Raw genomic sequence first — 25514 nt, forward strand, 5'->3', positions numbered from 1 at the left:
TGGTGTCACATCTCAGTTCAGGGCCATTTTCCTTCTCCTTTCAGGGGAATGCCCTATGGGAAGAGGGGGCAGTCCCCAGCTGTCGTGTTATATCAAGTAGCTTTCCCTTCTGGCTGAAGCTGAAGGATACAGCAGTGCACACCTGAGCCAAGCTAAGCAAATCAGATTCCGGAGGGAATCTCCAATTTGGGATTTTTCAATGAGATGTGCAGAGATAGGACCCCTTGGAGATGATTCACGTCAGTGGTGGCGCTTCAGAGAGAAGGTCCATGGACTCCTGCTGCCAAGAGTTTAGCCAGCGGGCTTGGCTATTTTCTTCATCCTCGGATTTGGGAACTGCTTAAGCACCCTTTCAATAAATTACTTTTTTTTTTTTTTAACTTAACTTAGCCAGAGACTGTTTCTCTCACTTGCAACTGAAAGAATGCTAACTAGCACACAGACTATGGCAGAGAATACCAATGTAGCACAACGTCTGCCGCACTTAATGACGGAGGAATGAAGACACACAGCCTGTACGAAACAGGGAACTCTTTTCATCATGGGTGTACTAGTGACCTTGGTCTCCAAATTAAAAAGCAGGAAACATGATCTGACTGGTATGAATATGCTTATGGGGAAAATAGCAGAACATATTTGAAAGCAGAAGTCTCTAGAAATATGTAAGATGTAGGGGTACTTGATGTCTAAGTGTACATACAAGACAAAGAAAAACATAATGGGACCTAGAGAGGAGGGGAATAACAGAGGATTTAACAAGCCATTCTAAAATGAAAATGAAAAAACCCACTTTGCTTCACCCTGAGACAGCCCTGCTTTCTCCTGGTAACCCCAAATTCAACTTTCTCTCAGGAGGAAAGCAGGAACAGCATATTAATGAGAGTTCAACTTTGTATTTTTATGATCAGTGAGAACAGCCTAATATTGTCTTGATCACATGGGGTCACCTTCCTGTGCTGTTTGTCTGTTTTAAATGCAGCAGAAAAGCTGCTTTGTCTACAGCTCTGGAGGTCACTGGCTCCAAGGGAGAAAGGACAGGGAGATGGAAGGAGCCTATTACGTGTTGCTTGGAAAGGTGCCTTTTCAGATGTGAAGGGTAGTTTAGCTTCCTAAACCTGATTATAGCGGGTCATTTCTGGGAGAACACACCTTACCCTTGGTCCCATGAAAGAGTTAATGTTTCTCCCAAGTCCTGACTCAAAACAACAGAGTACCATGATGTAGATGCCATGGCAATATTTATGATTTGCCGGGTGATCCATTTTTCTTTGTAAGTTTAATGTTTTCAGTTCGATAGGTGATAACTCTGATTGGATTTATGCATCCAATAATCAACTGGGAAATAGTCCTGATTCAATAAGATACATTATACGGTTGCATCCATTTCAGTAAGTAATGTCTCTGGATTCCTGTACACTACTAGGGAATTCATCAAATTTTTTTAAAGAGGGCTATATCAGATTTTTAGGACAGTATATCTATCTCAGAACAAAGACAAACTATTGCCAGTAATATAAGCTGGCTAAGTTAATCTAGTTTGCAGTAATGTAGTCATTTTGAGGTCTAATTCATGGATACTGTTGGTAAAATCTGAAGTGAAAAGAAGATGTTCATAGCCTTTGATCAAATGAAGGATGAACCAGTAAAAGCGAATGCACTATTCAATATTCCACTAGTAGTCTGACTAGTTATAGTTTATGTAATTTGGAGAAAACAAGCAGACACAGTAACTGCCTCAGTTAATGGGATGTTCACTTTACAATCGTTGGCATGGGAAGAAATGCTTTTAATCCCAATGGCGCCTTTCCCACCCAACTGTGGTAGGGAACACAGTGAAACCGTTACTACAATTCACAGCCTCTTGAATCCCTGCGAAAAGTTCAGACTGCCTCTTCCCTGAATAGAAACCATCATTTTCAGAGAAATATACAGGCAGGTTCAAAATTTCAAAAGTCCATATATCTTTTTTTTACTTAGTATGTTAAAACTTGCACAGTAGAGTCTATGCATGAAGACCCACTTTAGAATTCCTTTTTGGTTTTCTGAAAAAGAACGAGATTTTAACATTTATCAAGTATTTCTTACATGCCAAGGAATTTTAAGAGCCTTACATGTGTTAACTCATTCAATCTTTATGGTGGTCCACCAGGTGAGTGTTACCATTATCACCATCACCGTTTTACAGCTGAGAGGTTAACTAAGTCATCTAGAGACTCATATATTTCATGTGTGCTGGAATTTCAAGGTCTATTACTAGGGTCTCCAGGGGAAGCAGTTATGCTAGGAACCTTGGAGTTGAACAACAAGCTGGAGCATGTTTCCTCTGAATGTGCCCCACCTCTGCTCTCCTCCTTTACCCCCTCTGCCTCAGTAACTGTTTTTGCCCTCTTACATGTTTTTGATCAAGTAATGCCTTTACTTTCCTCTCACAGTAAAGCACACAATTGCAAGCGTAAAGTTTGATGAATTTTGACAAATGTATGCACTTGTAAACCAAAATCCCAATCAAGTTATAGAATATTGCCATCACCCTAGAAAATTCTTACCGTAGAAAATTCTCTTCAAAGTCTGCAAGCACTCCCTTTGGACAAACACTGCTCTGATTTATATCTCCATATATTACATTTGCCTATTATTGAATACAGTTTAGGAGGTCTAGCTCCTTTCACTCAGTAGTCCTTTAGAGATTCATTCATGTTGTTGTATCAGTAGTTTCTTCCTTTTTATTGCTAAGAAGCATTCCATTATGTAAATATGCCATAACTGGTTTATCCATCTTTTTGTTGATGGACAGTTTGATTGTTTCTAATTTTATGCTACAATAAATGATATTGAAATGAATATTCTTATTTCAATATTTTTCTGGACATGTTTTCATTTCCTTGGGGTAAATACCTAGGAATAGAATTGCTGGGCCAAAAGGCAAATATATTGTGAACTTTATAGAAAACTGTCAAATAGTTTTCCAAAGTTATTGTATCATTTAACAATTCCATCCGCCATGTATGACAGATCCAGTTGCTCTGTATAATCCCTACACTTGGTATTACCATCACTTAAAAGAAAATAATTTAAAAACTCTTGACCACTTCTATCTCCTTAGTCTTGCAGTCCCACTTTTGAGTAGAGTAAGTTGACTGTGGGCCATGTAAAAATAATGTTCACCCACTGCTTCCCTAAACTGATTTGAGATCAAACCAAAAATGAGGCAACTGCATTTCTGATATCTGCTTTGCTTGCTTCTCTCTGAAATTCTGGCAGAAAAGTGTAAGTTATTGCCATCTTTAGAAGTCTTGAAAATTAACATAGTGGTTGAACAGTTTCTTATGCGTGGTTGCAAGAAGAAATCCATTTAAGTCGGGCTAATTAAAGAGAAGTTTATTGTAAGGATATGGATGCCTTTCATGGTGCCCAACTTTAGCAAGTAGAGCCAAATTTTACAGAACCAAAAAATGATCAGTAAACTCCTCTTTCTTTTGCTCACTTTCTTTCTCTCCCTTTTTCTCTTGTCCCATGTGCTGTCTCTGCTGCACCTGCTTCATGCTTTTGTCTTTTGAAAAATATACAATTACGTATGTCCCTAAAAATAGCAGCTTCCATCTCTGATTACAAATGGCATTCTAGTTTGCATATCCAAAACCAAGAGAGAGAATGTGATGGTCTCATATTTGGGGAGATTTCAACCTAGGTCCAATCAGCTCACACTGTCTGATAGTCAAGGACACATTGTTCTAGGGTCCCTTCTGGTCACAGCCAGACATCCTCTTCAAGAAGAACAAGTGGGCAGCAAGAAAATGATAGGTGGGTAGAATGGTAGTCATTGCCAATATTAGGTTTTGACAAGCTGGTGTTCATTCAATTTCTCAATTGTTATTACCAGTTATCAGTAACTATGTTATCTTTAGCCTTGTAATTTGGGACAGGTTCACCAAACGATGGACTACTCACCGATTCCTATCTGTGAAGAAAATGATATTGTATATACACTTTGATTATAATTCCTTCTAAATTATATTTTATAGGTATTATGGAAAAATATATAAATGGCTCATATCCTTCAATAATAATTCTATCTATCTTAAAACCTACTCTCAATACCTCACAACAGTGCTTTGTGAAGCCAGACAATAATTAACTATGTTTATTTTTGTTGCCAGTGTGAAGCTTTGATAAAAATCCTGAAAATGATCATCCTTAATGAAACCAGTTGAGAAATGATGTCTCATATTTAATATATACGTTCTCTTTCTGATATGTGACATTAAAATAATTTACTTAGAGATTATCATTGAATTTTTTCATTTAAAAATAAAAATCCTCATACATTCGAAGTTAGAGAGAGGCTAAAGAGAATGACTTCAATTCCAAAAACAAGATTTTGGGAATTACCTTTTAGTGCTAAAACATTACCATAAAATTATCATAAAATCTTTCTTAATTTCTGTCTTTCTCTCTCTCTCTCTCTTATACACACACACAAACACGCACATGCACACACACACAGAATGACAGATATCATAGATATTTAACAATTGACTCTTAACAAAGTTCTATATATTTAAGGTTTCTCTGTTATCTGGGTGTGAATTACCCATTTGTAGTTATTTGTGGCAAATTGCTAAATCTGGGCTTAATGCACCACTGCCAACAGCATACCTGGGCCATTCCTACTGTTATAAATTAGTGTGTGGTCAGGGATAGTAAATGAATTTGAACATTAACCTAAGGAATATGCAATTAGAAAGATCTAGCTACAAGAAAAGGAAGTAATTGACTATGCTCCCAACTAAAGAGCAATGTGTTTTTGAATGATCCACCCTTGGCATGATCTCCAGCTTGGCTTCCTCCATTAATGCAGCTGATTGGGGGCGGGGGGCATCTCTGACAACAGTTCCTAAAACCAGGCGAATCTGTTCTTCGTGGCCTGCTTCTGTGCATATCTTGAGCACTATAGATTTAAAAAATTATATTTCCTAAAAAATGTGAGTATCAAAATTTTCTTAAGTTTACAAAACTGCTTTAATATCCTAACAAAGAAAGCTTCTCTCACAGGAGAAAATGTCCTTCTAGTTAGTAGGACCTTTTCAAGTTCCTGTATCTTAACTTTCTGCATGGTATAGAGTAGGATAACCTGCAAGGAAAAAAAAAAAAAAAAAAGAGGAAAGCAGATATGCTTGGACAACCTCTGTAATTGCTCATACTCTGGCTTTTCTTGGATTTCTTGGTGAAAAGAATTCACTTTGATCAAGTTCTTCAAAGCTTCCAATTACCTAGAGGATAAGGATAACAGATACCAATTTACATTGATCATAATTTAGAGACTCTAAGTATTTAAGTGTAATACTATAGAATGAATGAGAATAATTAATATTAATATTACATATTTATAGTGCCTCAGTTTTCAGAGTGCTTTCATATACATTATTGAATTCAATTTCCAAACACTTCTTTGTGATAGTCCAAGAACATAAGTATAATATGAAAATGTACCGCTGACTTACCAATAGTAAGCATGCACTTTTGCCTTTTTGCCAATACTCCATTTCTTCTCCAGCCAGTCCTTTTTTTTTTTTTTTAAGATTTGTTTGTTTATTTTAGAGAGAGAGAGAGAGAGAGAGGAGCAGGGGGAGTGGCAGAGGGAAAGAATCTCCAGTAGACTCCCCACACGGGGCTCTATCTCATGACCCTGAGATCATGACCTGATCTTAAATCAAGAGTTGGACACTCAACCAACTGAGCCACCCCAGTGCCCCTCCGGCCAGTCATGTAACTGCTGCCTGATTAACCTTCCTAAAAAACACCTTTCATCACCTCTCTCTTCTGCTCCTCATCACCTTTCCTGGAAGGTAAAATCTAGACTCCCTTTAGCTGGCATTCAACCTGCTCCATCTTTTTTGTCTTATTTCTCCCTCAGTCTCCTCCCCTGAGCCTCAGTTTTAGTCCAGGTGACCATTTCCCAGTATGAGCTCTGATTGGGTAATCTCTTTTTACCAAAACTTCCTCCTTCCCTTTTCTACCGTCTCAATCAATTCAAATCCTGGCATTCCTAATATTTTTGGATTAGTATGTTTTGATATTATTCTGAGGCTCATAAGTTGGTACTCTTAAAGCTTTTAATGGTTTATAGCTCTCACCATTATCAAATAATCCTTTTCTTTTATTTAATGCTTTTCAACTTGAATTTTATTGTTCAATAATCATATTGCCATCCCTGCTTTGTTTATTTGGTTTGGTTTGGTTTGGTGTAATTTTCCTAGCTCTTTGTTTTCAAAAATTTAACTAATTTTATTTTAAGGTGTTCTTTCCTCTCTTGCTTTCACTTCCACTGTTGCTCCCATTCTCCCCTTGCTTTAACATAATTTAAGACAGACGAATTTCTTTTTAATTGAGGGATTTAACCCATTCACTTTTATTGAGATAATTGTATGCTTGATTAAAACAGTCAATACCTGTGAAGCACTTAGGACAGTCCCTAGGACAATGCAGGTGCTGGGTTTTTGCTAAATCTATGCATTAGTCCTATTCCTGCCTTCTTGTGTTGTTCTCTACTTGCAAGACTTTCTTGACTTTGGTCTTGCTTACATTTTTGTGTGTGTCCTTGTTTTTCCCTTTTGTTAATAAAGTTTTCTTTTTCTCTCCATGGTATTTGAAAGTTCTAAATCTTGCTTTTATTGTCCAGTATTCTTAGGTTTTTAATAACCATATTTAAATTTACATTTTCTCTTGAAATTGATGCTTAATCTATATCTAAATCTCATGCCCCTCAAACTACGCAAGACTTTTCACTTAATTTTTCTACCCCATTCCCTTCCCCAGGTTTCATTGAAATAACTCTGAATTTTAAGTTCTAAGTATTCTGAATTATTTTACATTATCCTTATCTTTTCTTAAAAATTGTAGTTGTTTTATAGACACATTATCAACAATTATTTAACTTTAATTAAAAAGTCTTTTAGTATCTATTTTTTTCCTTGCATTGCACTTCTTTTTTTAAATGAATTTTCCAGTTTGCCCTATTTCATCTCCCAATAATTGCTCTAGGAAGGGTTCAAAATTGGTAAATGGAGAAATTACATGTCTAAACTTGCTCTCCCTCCACATATGATTGCCAGTTTTGCTCAAGAAAGGATTCTAGACTCAAAATAATTCCCTTCATAGCTTCGAAGGCATCACTCCATTGTTTTTTTTTTTAGCATCCTGTACTGCAGGTAAGATGTCAATATGATTCCTTTGCTCTGGTAGGTAATCTGCTTTTTCTGTGTTGTGGTTTTAGGATTTTCTCTTTAATCTTAGACTTCAGAAAATTCAGTATGAGGTGTCTAGGTTTGATTTTCTTAAAAAAATTATTCCTGCTCGGCACTCAGTGAGTTCTTTCAATATGAAGACTTTTAAGTTCAGTGAAATTTTACATAATTTTTCTTCTTAGAAATGTCTGTTTAAATAATATATTTTGTTTTGCTTCAAAATTTTTCATTTTATCAAAATACACATAACATCAAATTTACCATTTTGACTATTTTTAAGTGTACACTCCAGTGACATTAAGTACACTCAAATTATGGTATAACCATCACCACCATTCATGTCCAGAACTTTTTCATCTTCTGAAACCAAAATCTGTAACCATTCAGCAATAACGCCCTTCCTGCAACCCCTGGTAATCACTAATTTAATTTTTGTCTCCACAAATTTTACTACTCTAAGTAGGTGGAATCATACAATCACTGTCCTTTTGTGCCTGGCTTATTTCATTTAAGCATAATGTTTTCAAGTTTTTTCCACGTTGAAGTAAGTATCGGGATTTCATTCTTTTTTATGGCTGAGTAATATTCATATGGCTATACTACATCTTGTTTATCCATTTATCCACTAATGGACATTTGGTTTGTTTCCACTTTTTGTCTATATTGTAAATAATGCTGTTATGAATAACAATGTTCAAATATCTGTTGGAGTCCTTGCTTTTAATTCTTTTGGATATATACCTAAAAGTGGAATTCCTGGATCATATGATAATTCTGTATTTAACTTTTTTGAGGAAACACTATACTGTTATCCACAGCAGCTCCACCATTTACCTTCCCACTAGCAATGTGCAAAGGTTCCAGGTTCTCCATATCTTTGCCAACATTTGTCATTTTCTTTTTTTTTTCTTTTCTGATAATAGCTATCCTAGTGTGTTGAAGAGATATCTCACTGCAGTTTTGATTTGCATTTCCCTAAAGATTAGTAATGTTGAACATTTTTAATGTGTTTACATAATTATTTATTTGATAATTTCCTCTCGGATTTCTCCCCTTCTGGAACTCCAATTAGACAAATGTTGGATCTCCTGTAACTATCTTTCCTGTCCCTTAATTTTGCACCTATTTTCATCTCATTATTTTTTATTGCATCCTGAGAGATTTCCTTGGCCAGATATTTTAATTTACTAATTTTATCTTCTGCTATGTAAATTCTGTTATTTGAGCCATCTGCTGTTTATTTTGGTGATCATATTTTTAATTTCCAAGGATTCTGATAAATTCTTTCTAAAACCATCTGCTCTTCTTTTGGATGTGACATGCTCTTGACTCTCTTTTGTTTCTTCTCTTAACTTTTATTCTTCAGGAAGTAGTTCTTTCACTCCTGGAGTCGGCTCCCTCTCTTTCATGTCATTTTTTTTCTTGAAATGATTGATGATTGTTGGCTGTATATTCATATTTATTAATGTTCTATATTGACCTAGATAGGTAGCTGAAGTGCTTTTCCTCAGCCCAAGTGAAAATCCTTGTTTACCTGTCATTGACAGGTTCTGAATATTGCAAACCTTCTTTTGGCAATTGATAAGTGAAGTTAAGGGAAAGATGTACAAGTTGCTTGTTTTTTTTCACTGGGGATCACATAGTGATCATACATTATCTCGGGAACTTCATGATTTTCTGGTCCCAAAAACTACCCTGGGAATACTCTGTATCAGATTTTTCATTTATTTGGGCAGTGGAAGAGTGTATCCTGGGACAAACAACAGAGCCAGCAACACTGAGAGCAGGGTACTGGTGCAGTTGTTCTGCAGGCTTTAGTTATTTACCCAACCTCCCTCCCCATAGTCAGTTCTTCTTTTAATTCCTACTATCCTTAATCTTAAGATTCCAACATTCTTTTGGGAAACTTCTTTCCTTCCTTCCTTCCTTTCATATTTGTTTTCCTATTTTCTCTCTCTCTCTTCTCTTTTTCTTTTTTTCTGAGGGAGAGCGCTCCTCTCTTTCAACTACATGGAGTTTCAGGTTCTTCAGCTTTAGGGGGATTTTCCATTTGCTTTATATCCTCCAGGAATTCTTTACTTGCTTGAAGGTACCCCCTCAGTTTTTCAGTACTACAATGGGTTTGTTCTTCCTTCGACATTACTTACGACATCTTGATGGGGTTTGGAAAAGAGAGACAAATATATGTATTTAGGTAGGGAAATAAATGTAATCTGAAATTTTCAGTTTAAACTTCGTTTTCAGGTTGCCTCGGTGGCTCAGTTGGTTAAGTGTCTGCCATCAGCTCAGGTCATGATCTCAAGGTCCTGGGATCGAGTCCTGCATTGGGCTCCTTGCTCAGCGGGGAGCCCGCTTCTCCCTCTGCCTGATGCTCTCTCTCTCTCTTTCTCTGACCAAAAAAAAAAAAAAATTAAAAAAAAATTTCGTCTGCACACCTTTAAATCATAGTCATGAGTTCAAATCATAGTTCTTCCCAGAAAAACCTTTCATTACCTCTTGGGCCCATAGTCTTCCCTCCCTCATGGGCCTGCACACATAGTTATAACAAAGATAAAAGTATTAAAATATTAAAATCTAAGCTAACCATAACCATTTCTGCCCCCATCCTAACTCTCAAAGATGGGTGGTAAGATTAATATCCCTGGGGGGGAATTATTTTTACTGGCCCAGTTCTCTTATAGAGACCAGTGAGGAAGTAGATGACCTATTGTCCAATAGCTAGAGGGTCTTTGGATGTGCCAAGGGGGGACTGGGCTGAGTTAAGGAGAACTGAATTGCATTGCATAATAACATGCGACAAATTATTGGCAAGGAGTTAGAGAAGGAACGCGCTAAAATGTGTTGCAAAATGCTGAGGCATGAATTGTTGGAAAGAGCTGAGGGACTTTTTAAAAATATAGAAATCACATACTTTTTTTTTGAACCAGTTATCTCTTCTGTGATGTGAGTCCCCTCATTTTTCCAAAGATTGAGTAGTTTGCTATACAGTAGTGCCCCCCTTATCTGTGGTTTTGTTTTCCATGATTTCAGTTACCCACTGTCAACTGCAGTCTAAAACAGGTGGTCCTCCTTCTAACAGACCATCAGATGGTCCATAGGAGCCTAATGCTATGTCACAATGACTATGTCACTCTCCTCACTTCATCTCATCATGTAGGTATTTTATCATCTTACATCATCACAAGAAGAGTGAGTACAGTACAATAAGGCATTTTGAGAGAGAGAGAGAGACCATATTCATATAACTTTTATTATGGTATATTGTTATAATTTTTCTATTTTATTGTTAGTTGTTATTGTGAATCTCTTAATGTGCCTAATTTATAAATTAAATTTTATCATAAATATATATATGTAGGAAAAACCATATTATCTATAAGGTTCAGTACTATCCGTGGTTTCAGGCATCCACTGTGGGTCTTGGAATGTATCCCTGGAGATAAGGGGGTCTACTATACTCAGATATATGCCTTTTTGTTTTTTAAGTAGGAGTGCTGCTGGTTTGGTATAGAGCAGAGAAAAGGCAGCAACTGTGGGGCAGAAATAAAAGTAAAAATAAGATTCCAGGGGTAGCGGATACTAAGATTCAAAAGTGACCTTGAATACAGAAGCCTCTGGATTCTTCAGGAAACTGAGAGGGAAAGGAATGTGTAGTTTCCATTGACATCTGGATTACATATTTGTTATTTGAACTTTCACTTAATTGTGTGTGCATACATTCATTACAAACTCCTTAGGTGTAGGCAGTTGTACTTTTGTTGGGTGTATCTGTTTTTTTTACTACCCACAAGGCTAGCACTGCAGTGTGCACATAATACGCTTTCATTAAACAGTATTTAAATCACTGAACAAATTGAGTTTCTACTGATCTATTTACACTCCTACTTATTTTTTTGAGGGAAAAGAAAAGATAAAAAGACCTACTCTTGTAGTTGAGGTAAGAGATTAGGCTTAAAGGCAGACTGGCTTCTTTAAGGATTAAATCCATAACAGGGGACACATGGCTGGCTCGTTTGGTAGAGCATGAACCTCTTGACCTCAGGGTTATGAGTTCAAGCCCCAGGTGTGGAGCCTACTTTAAATAAATAAATAAATAAATAAATAAATAAATAAATAAATAAATAAATAAATAAATAGTTAAATCCATAACAAATCTACCCTACAACCAGGTATTGAGACATTGAAAATGCTTCATTTTAATTAAATGAAAAAATATGTACACAAATGGAAAAATACACAGTTGAAAGTATAACCAACAAGTGAACTAAAATACGACTTACCGGTTTTGTTTAATAATCACTGATTTTCTGATTCATATAATATAAGAAAACCTCTCTAGAAATGAATACCTGTGTGTTTTGTTTTGTTTTTGCCTGCCCAGAATCCATTCCCCTTTCTTTGGCTAAACAATCATTTGATTTTCCTTTGAGAAATCATCCCTCATCTATTGCAGATTTGGTGGGGCTTTTAATCAATGTGTCCGCCATTCCTTGGCCAAGATTTAAGTAGTGCCATTAAAATTCTCCTTGGAATTTGAATGTTAAGCCAATGATTGAAGTGTTAGAGCTGATTCATTCCTACTATGATGTCCTTACTAGAGTATCCATTCATTTCTGTTACCATGATCCACAGAGCTGCCCTGATTATTTTCTTTTCTGATTCTAAGTCATTTAAGTTTTTTGTTTGTTTGTTTGTTTTTCTAAACTACTCAAATACAGTCCAACAAATTCCTTTTTTGCTGAAGTCAACCAGGGTCAGTTTCTGTTGCCTGCAACCAAAGAACCCTGACATAGCTCATATACTGATGGTATGTATTCAGAGTTTCTATAAATATTTGATAAATTCATTTTAAAAATTGGATGACAGCATCTGCTCAAATAAAAATCGGTTTCTTCGATCAGTAACTCTAAGTTTCTGGTTATTGTGGCATTCCATCAAAAAGGACTGAGTATTTTCCAAGGCTTCATGAAGGAGAGGAAAAGGGGAGGGGCAGGTATGTTTCTTTACTTCCAGAGCATGTAAGTTGACAGAGGAAGGACATATACGAATCAAAATTTGTATTATGCCTTCTGTATTTTTGTTCGTTCCATTAATGGCATGTGCTATTGCAGTACAAAGACTAAAACTAAGGCCTAATATTATGTGTTCCTTGCTTGACTTCTGAGGAAAACCGAGAGGACCTAATCACAAGTTCACCTCCCTGCCCTGCTCCTGTGAAAGAGGAGAGCCTAGCAGCTCTTCTCACCACTGGGACCAGGCATAGTGCCTGGTTATCTTTGAATAACAGGCTTCAGGTCCCTGTCAGCTCACAGAATTATTCAAATAAGTCAATTACATACTCCCGTGGAAATCAGGGGCCTTTCACCCTCTTCATACTATAGCATCTCTCTCGCACAGCCTCCCTGGTTGTTCATTCTCTTACTGAGTGAACCCTCATGTGGCCATGTGTGATGTGCAGTGCCTTCCTTTCCTAGTCTGTGAGTATATGTGATTTATAAACTGTCGTTGACCTCACCTGTACAGTGTTGGCTTCATGTGTTTGGTCATCCACAAAACTCTAGGGTGGGAATCCCTCCTTCACTGATAGGGTGAATAAGAGACGATTAAAACGATTGCCTCTAGAAGAGCTCAAGGCTTTCTCCTTCAAGCCAAGAAAAATGCATTTGGGTGTGAGACAAGGACACAATTTGGCCAAGGGCATTCCCTGTGCATCTTTTCTTTCATTTGGGAAATAATGCTAAGGATTGGAGCAAAAACTCCAATGGGAGAGGCAAAAGCTAAAAGCTGTCACTCTTCACATAAAACCCCATTTGTAATAGGGCAACGAGAAAGTCTAGGACTATCTCCTATTTGGCTGCTCTTAGAAGACCAAGAGGCAACCAGAGCTCACAGAGCCCATCCTACCTCCCAAGGAGACCAGTTTGGGCTTTGAAGCCCTAAACCAGCCCTGTAATCAGCAATGTAACTTTATTTAGAGTGTCAGCTGTGCATGTCCTCCTCTCGGGTAAGGATTAGAGGATTTGAAGTCTAAGCCATCTTTCTGTTGATCATGACTAGCATGTACTATTAGCAACCACACCAAATGAGTGGCTGTCAAGACTTTTGGTTGGCTGGTTTTTCTTTCCCATCACTTTCACTACTCTCCCCCATCAAGACCAATCTACCCTTCTTTGATGTCCTGACTACCAAGATGCGTATGAGGTATCAGTATCCTTTCTGCTCCTTTTGAATATTATTTTAATTTTAATCAGGGGTTTGTTTCTAAGATATTTACTTTATAGCTCATTTACTTGATCTAGTAGTGGCTCAAAAATGGAGATTGGAGTCTGTAAGATTGTGCTTGAATCCTGGCTTGGTGAGGCTGTGAAACTGAGGGCAGGCTTTGGATGTGGGTTTCCTCTAATGTAAAATGGAGATAATACACCTTCATGCGTGGGTTGCTGTTAATATTTAATGAGGTCATGTATGTCAGTCCCTGGCACAGTGTCTGGCATATAACAGATCCTCAGCTCATGTTAGTTTCCACTCCTCTCTATCCCTTTAATTTGTAAACAGGTTTCTTATTCATCAAAAGTTACTGAGAATAAACAGAGACAAGAAGACTCGATTTGTATGGAGTATAAGACCCAAAGAAGTGGGTGAAAGTATATTGGGGGGGTCTATGAAAAATGTGTACTACTGTCACCTAGAAGTATCAATAAAGTTAATTTGGCATAAAAGAATGGTCAGTGAGTAGGGCCAGTCCTGTGTGGGTATGAATGCCATTTACAGACAGAAGGATAAAAGTAGGCTTGCTACTCTGGAAAACAGTGTGGAGGTCCCTTAAAAAGTTAAAAATTGAGCTACCCTATGATCCAGCTATTGCACTACTGGGTGTTTACCCCAAAGATACAGACGTAGTAAAGAGAAGGGCCATATGCACCCCAATGTTCATAGCAGCAATGTCCACAATAGCTAAATCATGGAAGGAGACGAGATGCCCTTCAACAGATGACTGGATTAAGAAGTTGTGGTCCATATATACAATGGAATATTACTCAGCTATCAGAAAGAACGAGTTCTCAACATTTGCTGCAACATGGACGGCACTAGAGGAGATAATGCTAAGTGAAATAAGTCAAGCAGAGAAAGACAACTATCATATGATTTCTCTCATCTATGGAACATAAGAACTAGGATGATCAGTAGGGGAAGAAAGGGATAAAGAAAGGGGGGGTAATCAGAAGGGAGAATGAAACATGAGAGACTATGGAATATGAGAAACAAACTGAGGGCCTCAGAGGGGAGGGGGGTGGGGGAATGGGATAGACCGGTGATGGGTAGTAAGGAGGGCACGTATTGCATGGTGCACTGGGTGTTATACACAACTAATGAATCATCGAGCCTTACATCGGAAACTGGGGATGTACTGTATGGTGACTAACATAATATAATAAAAAATCATTAAAAAAAAAAGTAGGCTTGCTTTAAATCTCTTTAGGCAGACTTGGCAATAGTCATAGGGACTCTGGTTATAGCCTTTTTACAGACTCTCAAAGGCCCTCCACATCTCATTGCCATCCTTAAACTTCTCATACTCATTCCCCTTTGTTTCCTTGATGCACTTCTTCCCAGCTTTTTATCAAGTTATAAAGGATTTGGAAAACTCATTGACACTGGAGTTGGTGATTAGTAATACCATAACACCTGAACATGTAATCCCCCTCAAAGGAAATTGCCACTTAATAAGGGACTGTATCTTATGCCAAGCAAGTGGCTTTCTAATGTAAAATTTAAGAGTAAAGAGCTGAGCATATGGTTCAGAACTTGGACTCCTCAATTAGACGTGCCCACATTTGAATCTTGGATCCATTAATGAGTAGCTATATTAGGCAAGTTACTTATCATCTCTAAGCCTCAGTTTCATTATCTATAAAATAGGGACAATTATACCTACCTTATAGGATTATCATGAAAATTTACAGAAATAATCCCTGTGAGGTATGTAGCCTCATGCAGGCACTTAATAAGTGTTAGTTTTTATTGCTTATGTGGAATCCCATTTCATAGGCAAGGATTGATTCTATTTATATGTCAGGCCAGCCCAGTAACCAGGAAAGGTGGAGAATTCATTTAATCTGAATTAGTTGTGGAAAGTGGCATATTCAGGTCATTTGAATCCCTGCCTGCCCTGGCTTGAATGCATGGCTCTCACAACAGAGCCAGAACATTTCTTGTCTTTTCCAGGCAGAGCGTAGAAGCTGCATGTTTCACTGCTGATGACTTTAATTCTAAGATAAAATATCCTACCTCTTTAGCATATTGTTAAATTAGACTGGCTCCCTATCTTCTGAAATGCACATTTTGGGATTGATAGATTTAGAATATTTTTTTTTTTTTAGGTTTTGCTGAGTCATTAAGTCTTTTCATCTCCTCTCACATGGATAAACATTGACAAAAATATAATCATTGAGTGGCCCATTTGAATAAAATAAAACAGTCAAAGGAAGATATAACGAAGCTTAGGGTTTGGTGGTTCTTGGTGTCCAGGTTTACTTTTTCAAGTACAACCAGTCGGAAGTTAGGGATGCTAGATTTGCCCTTTGTGAACGAACAGACAAATGACTTGGCCTTCCATTTGGCCAGGCCTTGATCTCTTGAGTTAAAGAAAAGAGTGTAAGTAATTCCTCCCTTGGAGCAACAGCTTCCAGAGACAGCTGGTTTCCAGCTTATGGGGAGGAAGAATTTCTGGCTGCTAGCTAGCCTCACTGAGGGCTTTGCAGACTTCCTGCTCTTCCCCAGTTGGCACTAATGCATTCCTGATTGTCTGCCGTTGCTGGACTGTTCTCTTCATTAAGAGAATAGGGATAAGGATCAATTTTCTTTCTTTTTTTTTTTTTTAAAGATTTTATTTATTTATTTGACAGAGAGAGAGACAGCCAGCGAGAGAGGGAGCACAGCAGGGGGAGTGGGAGAGGAAGAAGCAGGCTCACAGTGGAGGAGCCTGATGTGGGGCTCGATCCCGTAACGCCGGGATGACGCCCTGAGCCGAAGGCAGACGCTTAACCGCTGTGCCACCCAGGCGCCCCAAGGATCAATTTTCAAAATCACAGACATCTCTGATATGTGTGCAGAATTTGGGATTTTAGACATTAGTATTTAAGATGAACAACCTCAGAGGTAGGAGAGTATGTTTCAAGCAAGGTAGGGAGTAAACTTCCCTTCTAAGAGGATTGCCTTAAAGAGTAAACAAGGCCTTAAATGAGTGAGAATTCCAATTTCAAAGCTTCCATGGAGACTAATTCTACTGAAGCATTTGACAGTTCCAGTTTCTTCATCTCTAACATGAGCACGATCATTTAAGCCGGACTCATGGACTGGTTGTGAGAAGTGTAAATTTCATCCTATTATGTTTTTATTTTTGAAAGCAGAAAAAAATTCTGAGCATTTATCCCACAGAAATGAAAACTTAACATTCACACAAAAACATATGCACAAATATTCATAGTGGCTTTATTTGTAATAGCCAAACATGAAAACCAACCCAGATATCCTGCAATGGGTGAGCAGATAAACTGTGGCACATCCACACCATGTAATACTACGCAGCAACAGAAAGGAACTGCTCTGTGTAACAACTTGGATGGAGCTCAAGTGAATTATGCTGAGTTTAAAAAGTCAATCTGAGAAGGTCACATACTGTATGATTCTTCCATTTTATATGACGGCCTTGAAATGACAAAATCTTAGAGATGGAGAACAGATTAGTAGTTGCCAGGGGATAGAGAGATGGGGGCTGTGGTCATAAAAGGGCAGGACAAGGGACCCTTATGGTGATGAATCTCTTCTGTCTCCAGACAGTGGAGAGGATTATGTGAATCTGTACGTGCAACATAAAACTGCATAGAATTAAATACATGATTGGAGAGCCTGGGTGGCTCAGTTGGTTAAGTGTCACACTCTTGATCTGTGCTCAGGTCTTGATCTCAGGGTCGTGAGTTCAAGCTCTGCGTTGGGCTCCATGCTGGGCATGGAGCCTACTTAAAAAACAAACAAATAAATAAATGACTAAGTACATGTGAAACTCATGAAATATGTACAAGATTGGTGGATTATACTAATGCCAATTGTCTGAATGTGATATTACACTATGGTTACATAAGGTGTTATGGGGGAAGCTGGGTAAAGGGTACATAGGACCTCTCTATATTATTTCTTTCAACTGCATGTGAATCTACAATTACCTCAAATGAAAAAACATTAAAATTGTAAAGATACAGATGAAAAAACAACAACACCTCTCTTCCATGACTGGCCCAGTAAGATATTAATCTCTCCTTTTTAGATCAGTTGAATTTCTTGGTGCTTTCTGTATTTCTGTACTTTATCCATCATTGCTACGTATTTGGAGCAGAGTGAGTTTTCAAAAATGAATTCACACTGCTCTATTAGCCTAGCAGACTTAGCTTTAATGAAGTAGAGAACCATTAAAAACAGTCCTAAGGCTATATTCAGTCAGTGCTGGGTAGCATTCCATTCAGACAGTCCTCCCATGGGGTTAACATCTTCATGCTAATTCGAAGTGTTCACAATTTACTAACTTCTTTACAACAGTTTTACTAAGTTACATGAGTAATTCATGTTCTCTATAGAAAAAGTAGAAATTCAAATAAGCAAAAGAAAAAGATCAAAGAACCCAGCTAATTTCTAATCTGATTTTAGAACATAAACTTGTTACCTGAGAATAAACTCCAGAACCACTTGCTCTTAATTGAAACTTTGAGCAGAAAGTTTATCAAACTAGAGCATGGATTTTCTTAAACAGAACTCACTTGCAACCAGCGGTCATTTGGCTCTTCCTCTTATGTTCTACTTCCCACCTCTCAAAACAGGGGGCTAGTAGTCAGAATTTCACAGATCCAAAAGAAAATTTGTGCAGACTCTTATGAGATGACTGGAGGAAAGGTAGAGTCCAATGTAAGCAATAGGACAAAACTGCACAAGGCAGAGCTTCATCTTCCAGAGAAATACACAATACATCAGGTAGTTCAGCTGAGATATTCGGAAAAGTGGTGCTTAAATGTTCTGGGCCTCAGTTTTCCCCATGGTGAAGGACAGCTGTTGGACTTAATGAACATAATAATCATATGATAGTAGTTCTGTGAGGGAGTGGCATGTTGATATCCATAAAAAGAGATGGAAGACTATTAAAAATTCAAACGAGGTAATCATTCTTTAATAAGTTCTTCTAAGGCTGTAACATTAGGCCATTAGAAAAGAATTTGACGAGCAACTGTCAGGTTTCCAAAATAGTTACTAGTATTTGTATCAGAAGCAATCAAGCACATGTCCACTGCTGTTACTTGAGTGTGCAGGGATAGAAACAGTGCACAGTCTTGGCTTAAGAACAAATCATCATCCTATGATAATGAAGTGGGGTTAATGCTGATGCTAGACATACGTGGAAATACAAGCAGGTGTTTTGGGAGAGGCTTATCTGTGGTGCAATGCTGGTCTCCACAAACAGCAAAGAGATGACAGGGCTGCCTGTTATCCGAATGGCTTGTGGAGATGCTCCACTTGGTTCTGGGGGCACAAATGCCTAAGGGCTATTCCTGGGAAATGTTGACTTTCTAATAGGCATCTAGGTCTTGCGGTTCGAACCTCTCTAACTTCTGTGCTGGCTGAGCAGGCAGACACATGGCCATCTGTTTACCCCCATTAACTGAAGGTGGAGATGGGTAAACCTGACAGCAGGCTCAGGGCTCCCTTTCTCCGGGCCCTACCCGAGGCCCTACCCGGGCCCACGAGGCCCTCAAAAAGGAGAAGTCCTTCCCAAGCAGAAGCCCCTCACCCACCCCAATCTTACCTCCAGTTGCCTAGGAGGAAAGAAAGCTGGAGAGAACCAGGAAGAGGGCATTTAACTTCATTTTTCTCCTTCTTCGGAAACTTCTATTCCTTTAGTACAGAAGACCCCTTATAACCTCTTAAAAAGTGAGTGTAGGGGGAAGGGACGTTATAAATGTGCCCTACAGGTGAAAGGATTTGACCAAGAGTGTATGGGGGAGGGAGCCATTCTCCTGTCCCGTCTGCATCTTAACAGCCTGGAGCAGGAAGTTGGGGAGGGTCTCGATGTCCTCTGGGTCTCTCCCAGGGGGGTCTAATGGGTCAGTGGCTCATGTTATGCCTTGGCTCACGTTTTTCCTGTTTGGATTTGTCTGACTTCAGAAGGAGTTGCTTCAAATAGCTGATCTTCTATAGCTGCTTTAGACCTTCACCTGCTAGGAAGGTCTGCATTTCTCCAGTTGTTTAGTTGCATCAGTGGGTGAGTCCAAATTGGAGAAAGAAGTCAAGTGTCTGTGCCCATTACTCACATCGACTTCGCCAGTGCTATACTGTTTCTCATTTGACTCCTTAAGTCTATTTATAAATGGGTTACAACTGATAAATGAGGAGTGAGTGACTAGTCCTGCTCCACTTCTAACAACAAAGTGAAACAGGGGTGTCATTGAAGCTAACTGTGATCAACAGCTCTTGAAAGAGAAGGAAAGGGCAGCTCTGTTATCGAGAGGAAAAATCTGACTGGAGGATGGGGGAACATATAAGTACTAATGTGGGAGCAAATTCAAGAGCTATGTGTAGCTGGAATGCCACGTCTGGGCATATTTGGGGAAATGTTGGGTGGGCCACCCAAAGTCTCATCGAATGAGTCCAGGGAACTTCGCAAGAGAAAACAAAGTCATTCTAGAAAAAGGAATCAGGTTCAATACTCTGAATTAGAATGTTACAATTTCTTTTTTTTTTTTAAATAGAATGTTACTGATTCTTAAATATTAATGGGAAGGGCGATTCTGAGTATAGCAGAGAGCTCATCTTTCGGATTTGTCTCCTGATCCAGATGGCCACTAGAAGTATGTATCGGTCTGCTGTATTGCCTGCATGGTATTTTAATTTGAAACAGTTCAGTACGAACAATGTGATAGATATATGCAAATTGATTTTCGCCTACATCTAAGGGTTAGTATATTCTTTGGTTAGCATTTGAAATTCCTTAGTCTTTAATCCAAACTCCAAAAGGGGCTAAGAAACATTTCAAATATCCTTATCAAGGTCCAGCCAAGCACACATCTTGAATACTACTAGTTTCACCATTGAAAATTTATTTCTAGTATCTTTTATGCTGATTAATCAAATCACATTGCTCTGATGTTCCCTAAGAGAACCTCACACTGAATACAGAAAGAGTCACTTTCCCCTTACTTCCCAGTAGCAGTCTGGGGGGCCTGTTCCCCTTGAATTGACACTGGCAGCCTGCGGAGGCCGCAGGCCTATTGGGTGGGTGGTATGGCCAGAGCAGTGGGACTGTCCAGCTGAGGCCGTGACACCCAGAAGAGGGAATAGACACAGCAGACTCAAGGGGAAGCCGTGGTGAGTCCAGCAGGTTCAAGAGAGCAACACCCAGGGGAGGGAGCAAGGAGAGAGAACAAAAATATCAGAAGTCACTAATGAGTAATCTCTGAGAATTCCCAGAAATAGCTGGTGGAGATTTTGTTGGGATTTGCAGGTCAGAAGCTGCAAGCATGGATTGCATTCGTCTAATTGCATCGAAGTAGGAAGTTAGACATGAAAATACTTAATTGGCATAGAAGTCCAAAAAAGATCTCCCAAAGACTTCCAATTACACACTTGGCCCAGCCAAAAACGGTTGTCTCGAGTCCTTATAAAGAAAGGACAAAAGCTGCCTGATAGAAACAGGTTGTCAAGGATGCATCTAGTTCCGGGAAGGCACACAGCTAATTTAACTGAACAGGCGCGCAGCTGTGACTGCAGGTGTCTTGTGAAGGATCCGAGGCCTAGCTTGGGGTACCTGCCTAAAGTCAAAGCAGCGATTTCTATTTGGGAGGCAGGTTGGGATGGAAGGGGTAAGTATTTGAATCATCTGGAGCATCTTTTCAAAACTCAAATTCTTCAGGCCCCCCTCTGAATACTGAATACTGAATCAGAATTTCTGGTAGTGGAATGAGAATGAGTATGGGGGCCCAGATAATTCTAATGTGTTCAGCCTACTCCTCCCCTACTCTGGCGGAAGACTGGTTTTATTTGTAATGTGTCATTATCCAAGGAGAAGGAGGTGCAAGAGGAGAAGGGAGAGAATAGATTTCACAAGGAAAGGTCAAATCATGTCAACAAAGGGAAAAAGTTGATATGTATTTTACAAACATAATCTCCAAAAAAGTATCTTCTTATACAAATAGATATTGGATTAGTTATATCTCTTCACTTGTCTGTGTTTTTTCATTAGTCCTAAAATCAAAATAAATACATTATTGCAAATTAACAGACAAGGAAACCAACAGGTATAGAAGGGTAACTAAGGTGTTCATGTTCACACAGCCAGCAAGTGGTGGAATTGGGCTTTGCGCATAACTTTGCCTAATTTTTTTTTAAAGATTTTATTTATTTATTTGACAGAGATAGAGACAGCCAGCGAGAGAGGGAATACAAGCAGGGGGAGTGGGAGAGGAAGAAGCAGGCTCACAGCAGAGGAGCCTGATGTGGGGCTCGATCCCAGAACGCCAGGATCACGCCCTGAGCCGAAGGCAGACGCTTAACCGCTGTGCCACCCAGGCGCCCCAACTATGCCTAATTTTTAAGACTCTATAATATAACTATGAAAATAAAATGAACAACCTAGTGAAAATATTTTTTTAAATATTAAAATAAATGTTAAATAAACATTAAACATTAAAAAGAATATCCAGAGAAGGCAATAATATCCAGGGAAGGGAAAACTGAGAGCCAATGGCCCCCAAGTGTCTCCAGAATGAGGAAGTAAATGGAAGGTCAGGGAATTTCAGGGGAGAGATGGGGAATATATGCTCATGTTAATAGGTGGTAGGGTAGAGAGGACCAGACAGGTAATACAGAGACTGGGATTCCAGAGGAGGTGGGAGGGAAGATAGGCAAGGACACAGCTGGCCTTAAAGGGAAAAAGAGGAGTGGCACTCCATTTTTTTTGGGAAGAAAGAGGGCAAGAAAAAGTGTGGGTGTAGAGGGGCCTAAAGCTGAAGGGTGAGGCAGAGAGCCTTGGGTCGTGAGTGGGGGTCGCCATTTTCTCTATGTGTGAGTGTGGCTGACTGTAGGCAGGGCAAAGGGAGGCTCTGAGAGGTGAAGTAATTTCTTCCAAATTCTACTAGGACTAGTGGCTGACCTGCACCGCAAACAGGTCTTTCTGCGTCCCAACTCCCTGGTTTTCTCCTCTGACTCTGGCAATGGCATTCAGTTTTATCTCTGTGCAGTACTGTCTAACCAAACCCTGATATTATACCTTTCCAGGTAAGTACCTTCCTTGAAAAGTAATTTTTGTCACAATTCATTTGGTGGAGGCTGGAGACAAAATAGCTTTTTACATTAAACTACATTGTTTCCATGTCTCCATCCTGTATCTCTGCCTCCAAACCAGGCTCCCCCAAGTCCCTGGTTAGTTAGGATCTGTGATCTTTGTCACGTGATGTGAACTGGAATTGGAAAGGAATCCCTGTCTTGGTAAGGATGCATGTACAATTGCCGTACATTTTTGGTTGACCCCTCTCCTCAATTATCCTTCTGAAAAGAGGTCTCTCTATTTCTCTCTCTTTCTCTCTGTCTCTCTCTTCTCTGGGATTTTTGGCTGCTGTTTGATTCGGAAAGAGCACAATAGGAAAAACAAATTCTCCATTCCGACCAACCTAAGCCTTCTCTAAACAAACCATAGAGCACTACCTTCCTTTCTCAGGCCAGCATGTCTTCATAGTCCCAGAGAAGCCACTGGACTTCTGAATGCTGAGCTCCTGCTGCCTACCCAGAGTCTCTCCCCACATACCATCTGTATGACAATAACAGTGCTTCCCCCGCTCATCACAGAAACTCCACCCAGACAACCTAAAGAAAGAGCCCACAGATGTTCAGGAAAATACACAATAATCCTTGGCTGATTAATTTAATATCCTTTGGAGACATTCTATAGATCACTAGGCTGCTGTTTTATTCTGGAAGCCATAACCTCCACCATCGTCACTCCTGTAATGTTTCATTTTGATTCATCTCTGGGCAAGGCAGATGATACCCAAACGTATGAACAAAGGGGCTGAAACATACATCATTGCCTCCCTGATAAGAATATCAGTGCCTAGGATAGAAGCCTTCAGCAGCAAAGTTGAAAGACACATGGAAGGACAAATGATGTGGGAATTTATAAACCATTTCACATCTTGCCAAATAACTTTGTGTATCTGTGATTTTTTTAAAGATTGCAACTTTTTTATTTCTATTTTATACATTTTCTATATTATTTGCCTAGAAAATAAACCTTCTTACTTTAGCTTTCTGTACAATAAACGAAACAAGCAGAGATACGTATCTAAAATCTGACAAAAGGATACTGACTGTGTCGATTTCTTTTATTGCCATGGTAAGTGTGTCATAGCAGGGGTTGGCAAACTTTTTCAATAAAAGGCCAAAGCATAAATATTTTAAGCTTTTCAGGCTATATAGTTTCTGTTGCAACTAGTCAGCTCTGCTGTTGTAAAATGAATGCAGCCATAAACAACACATCAATGAATGAGCATGGCTGTGTTCCAATAAAACTTTATTTATACCGATAGGCAGTGGGCCAGATTTAACCTATAGGTTGTAGTTTGCTGATTTCTGGAATGTAAGCTACAAAAGGACAAGTGAGTCCTCTTCCATATAAAGTTTGCTAATGACTAATGGGAAAAAATAGCTAATATTATTGAGAACTAATTATGCTCTAGCATTGTGTTAAGGATATATACATATTGTCTAATGAGGTGGGTATTACTAACCTGTTTCATAGATTGAAAAACTAAATCCAGAACACCTAAGTCACTTAGGCAAGACCGCCTGGATAAGTACTGGAGTTGGAGAACTTTCTTTTGGCGAGGGTGTGGCATACTGGGAACAGTGAGCATTCTAAAGCACTCAGCCGGGATCTGTGTCGCAGCACTTATGAGATACTTGGGCTCGGGACCCCAGGAATTGTACCCTCAATTTTATAGAAAAGCCGAGATGCTAAGCAGTCTTGGGACAAGAAATATAACTGGTGTCCCTTATGTTTCCCCCACGCTGTCCAGTGGAGCCGGTGTGTGTGCTCTGGAGCCTGAGCTCCCAGGTTCCGAGTTCAGTCCTGCTGTTCACCAGGATGCCTGGGCAGGTTGGTTGAGATCTCTGCACGTCGGCGTCCTTGTCGGCCGAAGAGGAGTAGTGGTATTACTACCCAGGAGGTTTGTTGTGTGGATTAAAAGAATCAATACGTGTGAATGCTTAACACAGTGCACGATGAGCTTTGCTATTTTAACACCAAATATAGGTCATGGAAAAAAAAAAAGGCTGCTTCTACATGTGACTGGCTGACAAGACTTGTGATCAGTGGGCAGGCAAAGGAGAGAAGGAAGCAAAAGAAAAATGATGAGAAAGATGAAGAAGGAAGCTAAGAGTAGTAGGAGTACACACGAATGACACGAGAGTTGTAAGAGCAGAGGTTTTGAAAGTGACGTCTCGTGCATGTCGTCATAATACACGTGGCTGGATGAAAACAATGAATACGCCCATAACCCCACTTATACCCATGCGGTATTTGGTTTATCTCCTCCCGGGATTTTACCTCTCTCTCTCTCTTACCTGCTGTAGAGAGGCTTCATGTTTTCCGGCCTTTCCTCTCATATTAAAAGAATAATCGTCTGAGCTCCCCTCAAGGTGAATGAAGGGCAACCCCGTCTTGAATATTTCTGCGCGGTGGAGGGGCGGTTAGCCTGCGTGGGCCCCCCGCTATCCTGACTCTCTTCACCTCCCGCCCTGAACTGGCAGCCGCTCCTGCTTCTGTCTCGGCCTCTCCTGGGTAGGCTTCGGCTGCTCGCGGATGCCTGTCTGGCTGCTCTGTGCCCCCCCCCCCCGTTATTCTGCATGGTGCAGCTACCACGAGGCAGTCATGTTTAACAGACTTCATATGTCTCGAGGATCACACGAGGCCATTTCGGGGTAGGGAAGGAACCTCACAACAGAGTACCCCATGTTGCTCTGTCCAGCATCCCTGAGCCATACACATCCCACCGGCCGTCTCTTTCCCCGACCCTGACTCAATGCCACTACCAAGAAGTATTGGTAGGTGGCTTGCTGCTGATGACGGATCAGACTGTAAGCTCCAGGAAGCCAGGAACCGTGTTTCTGTTGCCGGATACTGTCTCCCCCTCACTGGCACCGCGGCACACGATGGGGGCTCCATAAACCCTCGCC

At 39.6% G+C, this 25514-nt stretch overlaps 1 protein-coding gene across 4 annotated transcripts in view; it reads left to right on the forward strand.

The window, feature by feature from the left end:
* MAIP1 (matrix AAA peptidase interacting protein 1) overlaps positions 1 to 25514 on the forward strand; it is a 77314-nt gene that overhangs the window by 42161 nt on the left and 9639 nt on the right. For 2 of the 4 annotated variants that reach the window (XR_015724637.1, XM_087862415.1), the window contains exon 5: positions 24356 to 24505. Coding sequence is in view for 3 of the 4 variants with exons in the window: in XM_087862415.1 (XP_087718541.1) it covers positions 24356 to 24505 (150 nt within the window). In the remaining variant the exon portion in view is untranslated. Of the gene's footprint in view, positions 1 to 24355; positions 24992 to 25514 lie in introns of those variants that run through there. The other 2 variants (XM_087862422.1, XM_087862414.1) reach the window with 2 other exon arrangements.

This window comes from Ursus americanus, chromosome 1 (genome assembly GCF_024610735.1).
Source record: "Ursus americanus isolate L20-20 chromosome 1, mUrsAme1.1.p, whole genome shotgun sequence".
Taxonomy (NCBI): Eukaryota; Metazoa; Chordata; class Mammalia; order Carnivora; family Ursidae; genus Ursus; species Ursus americanus.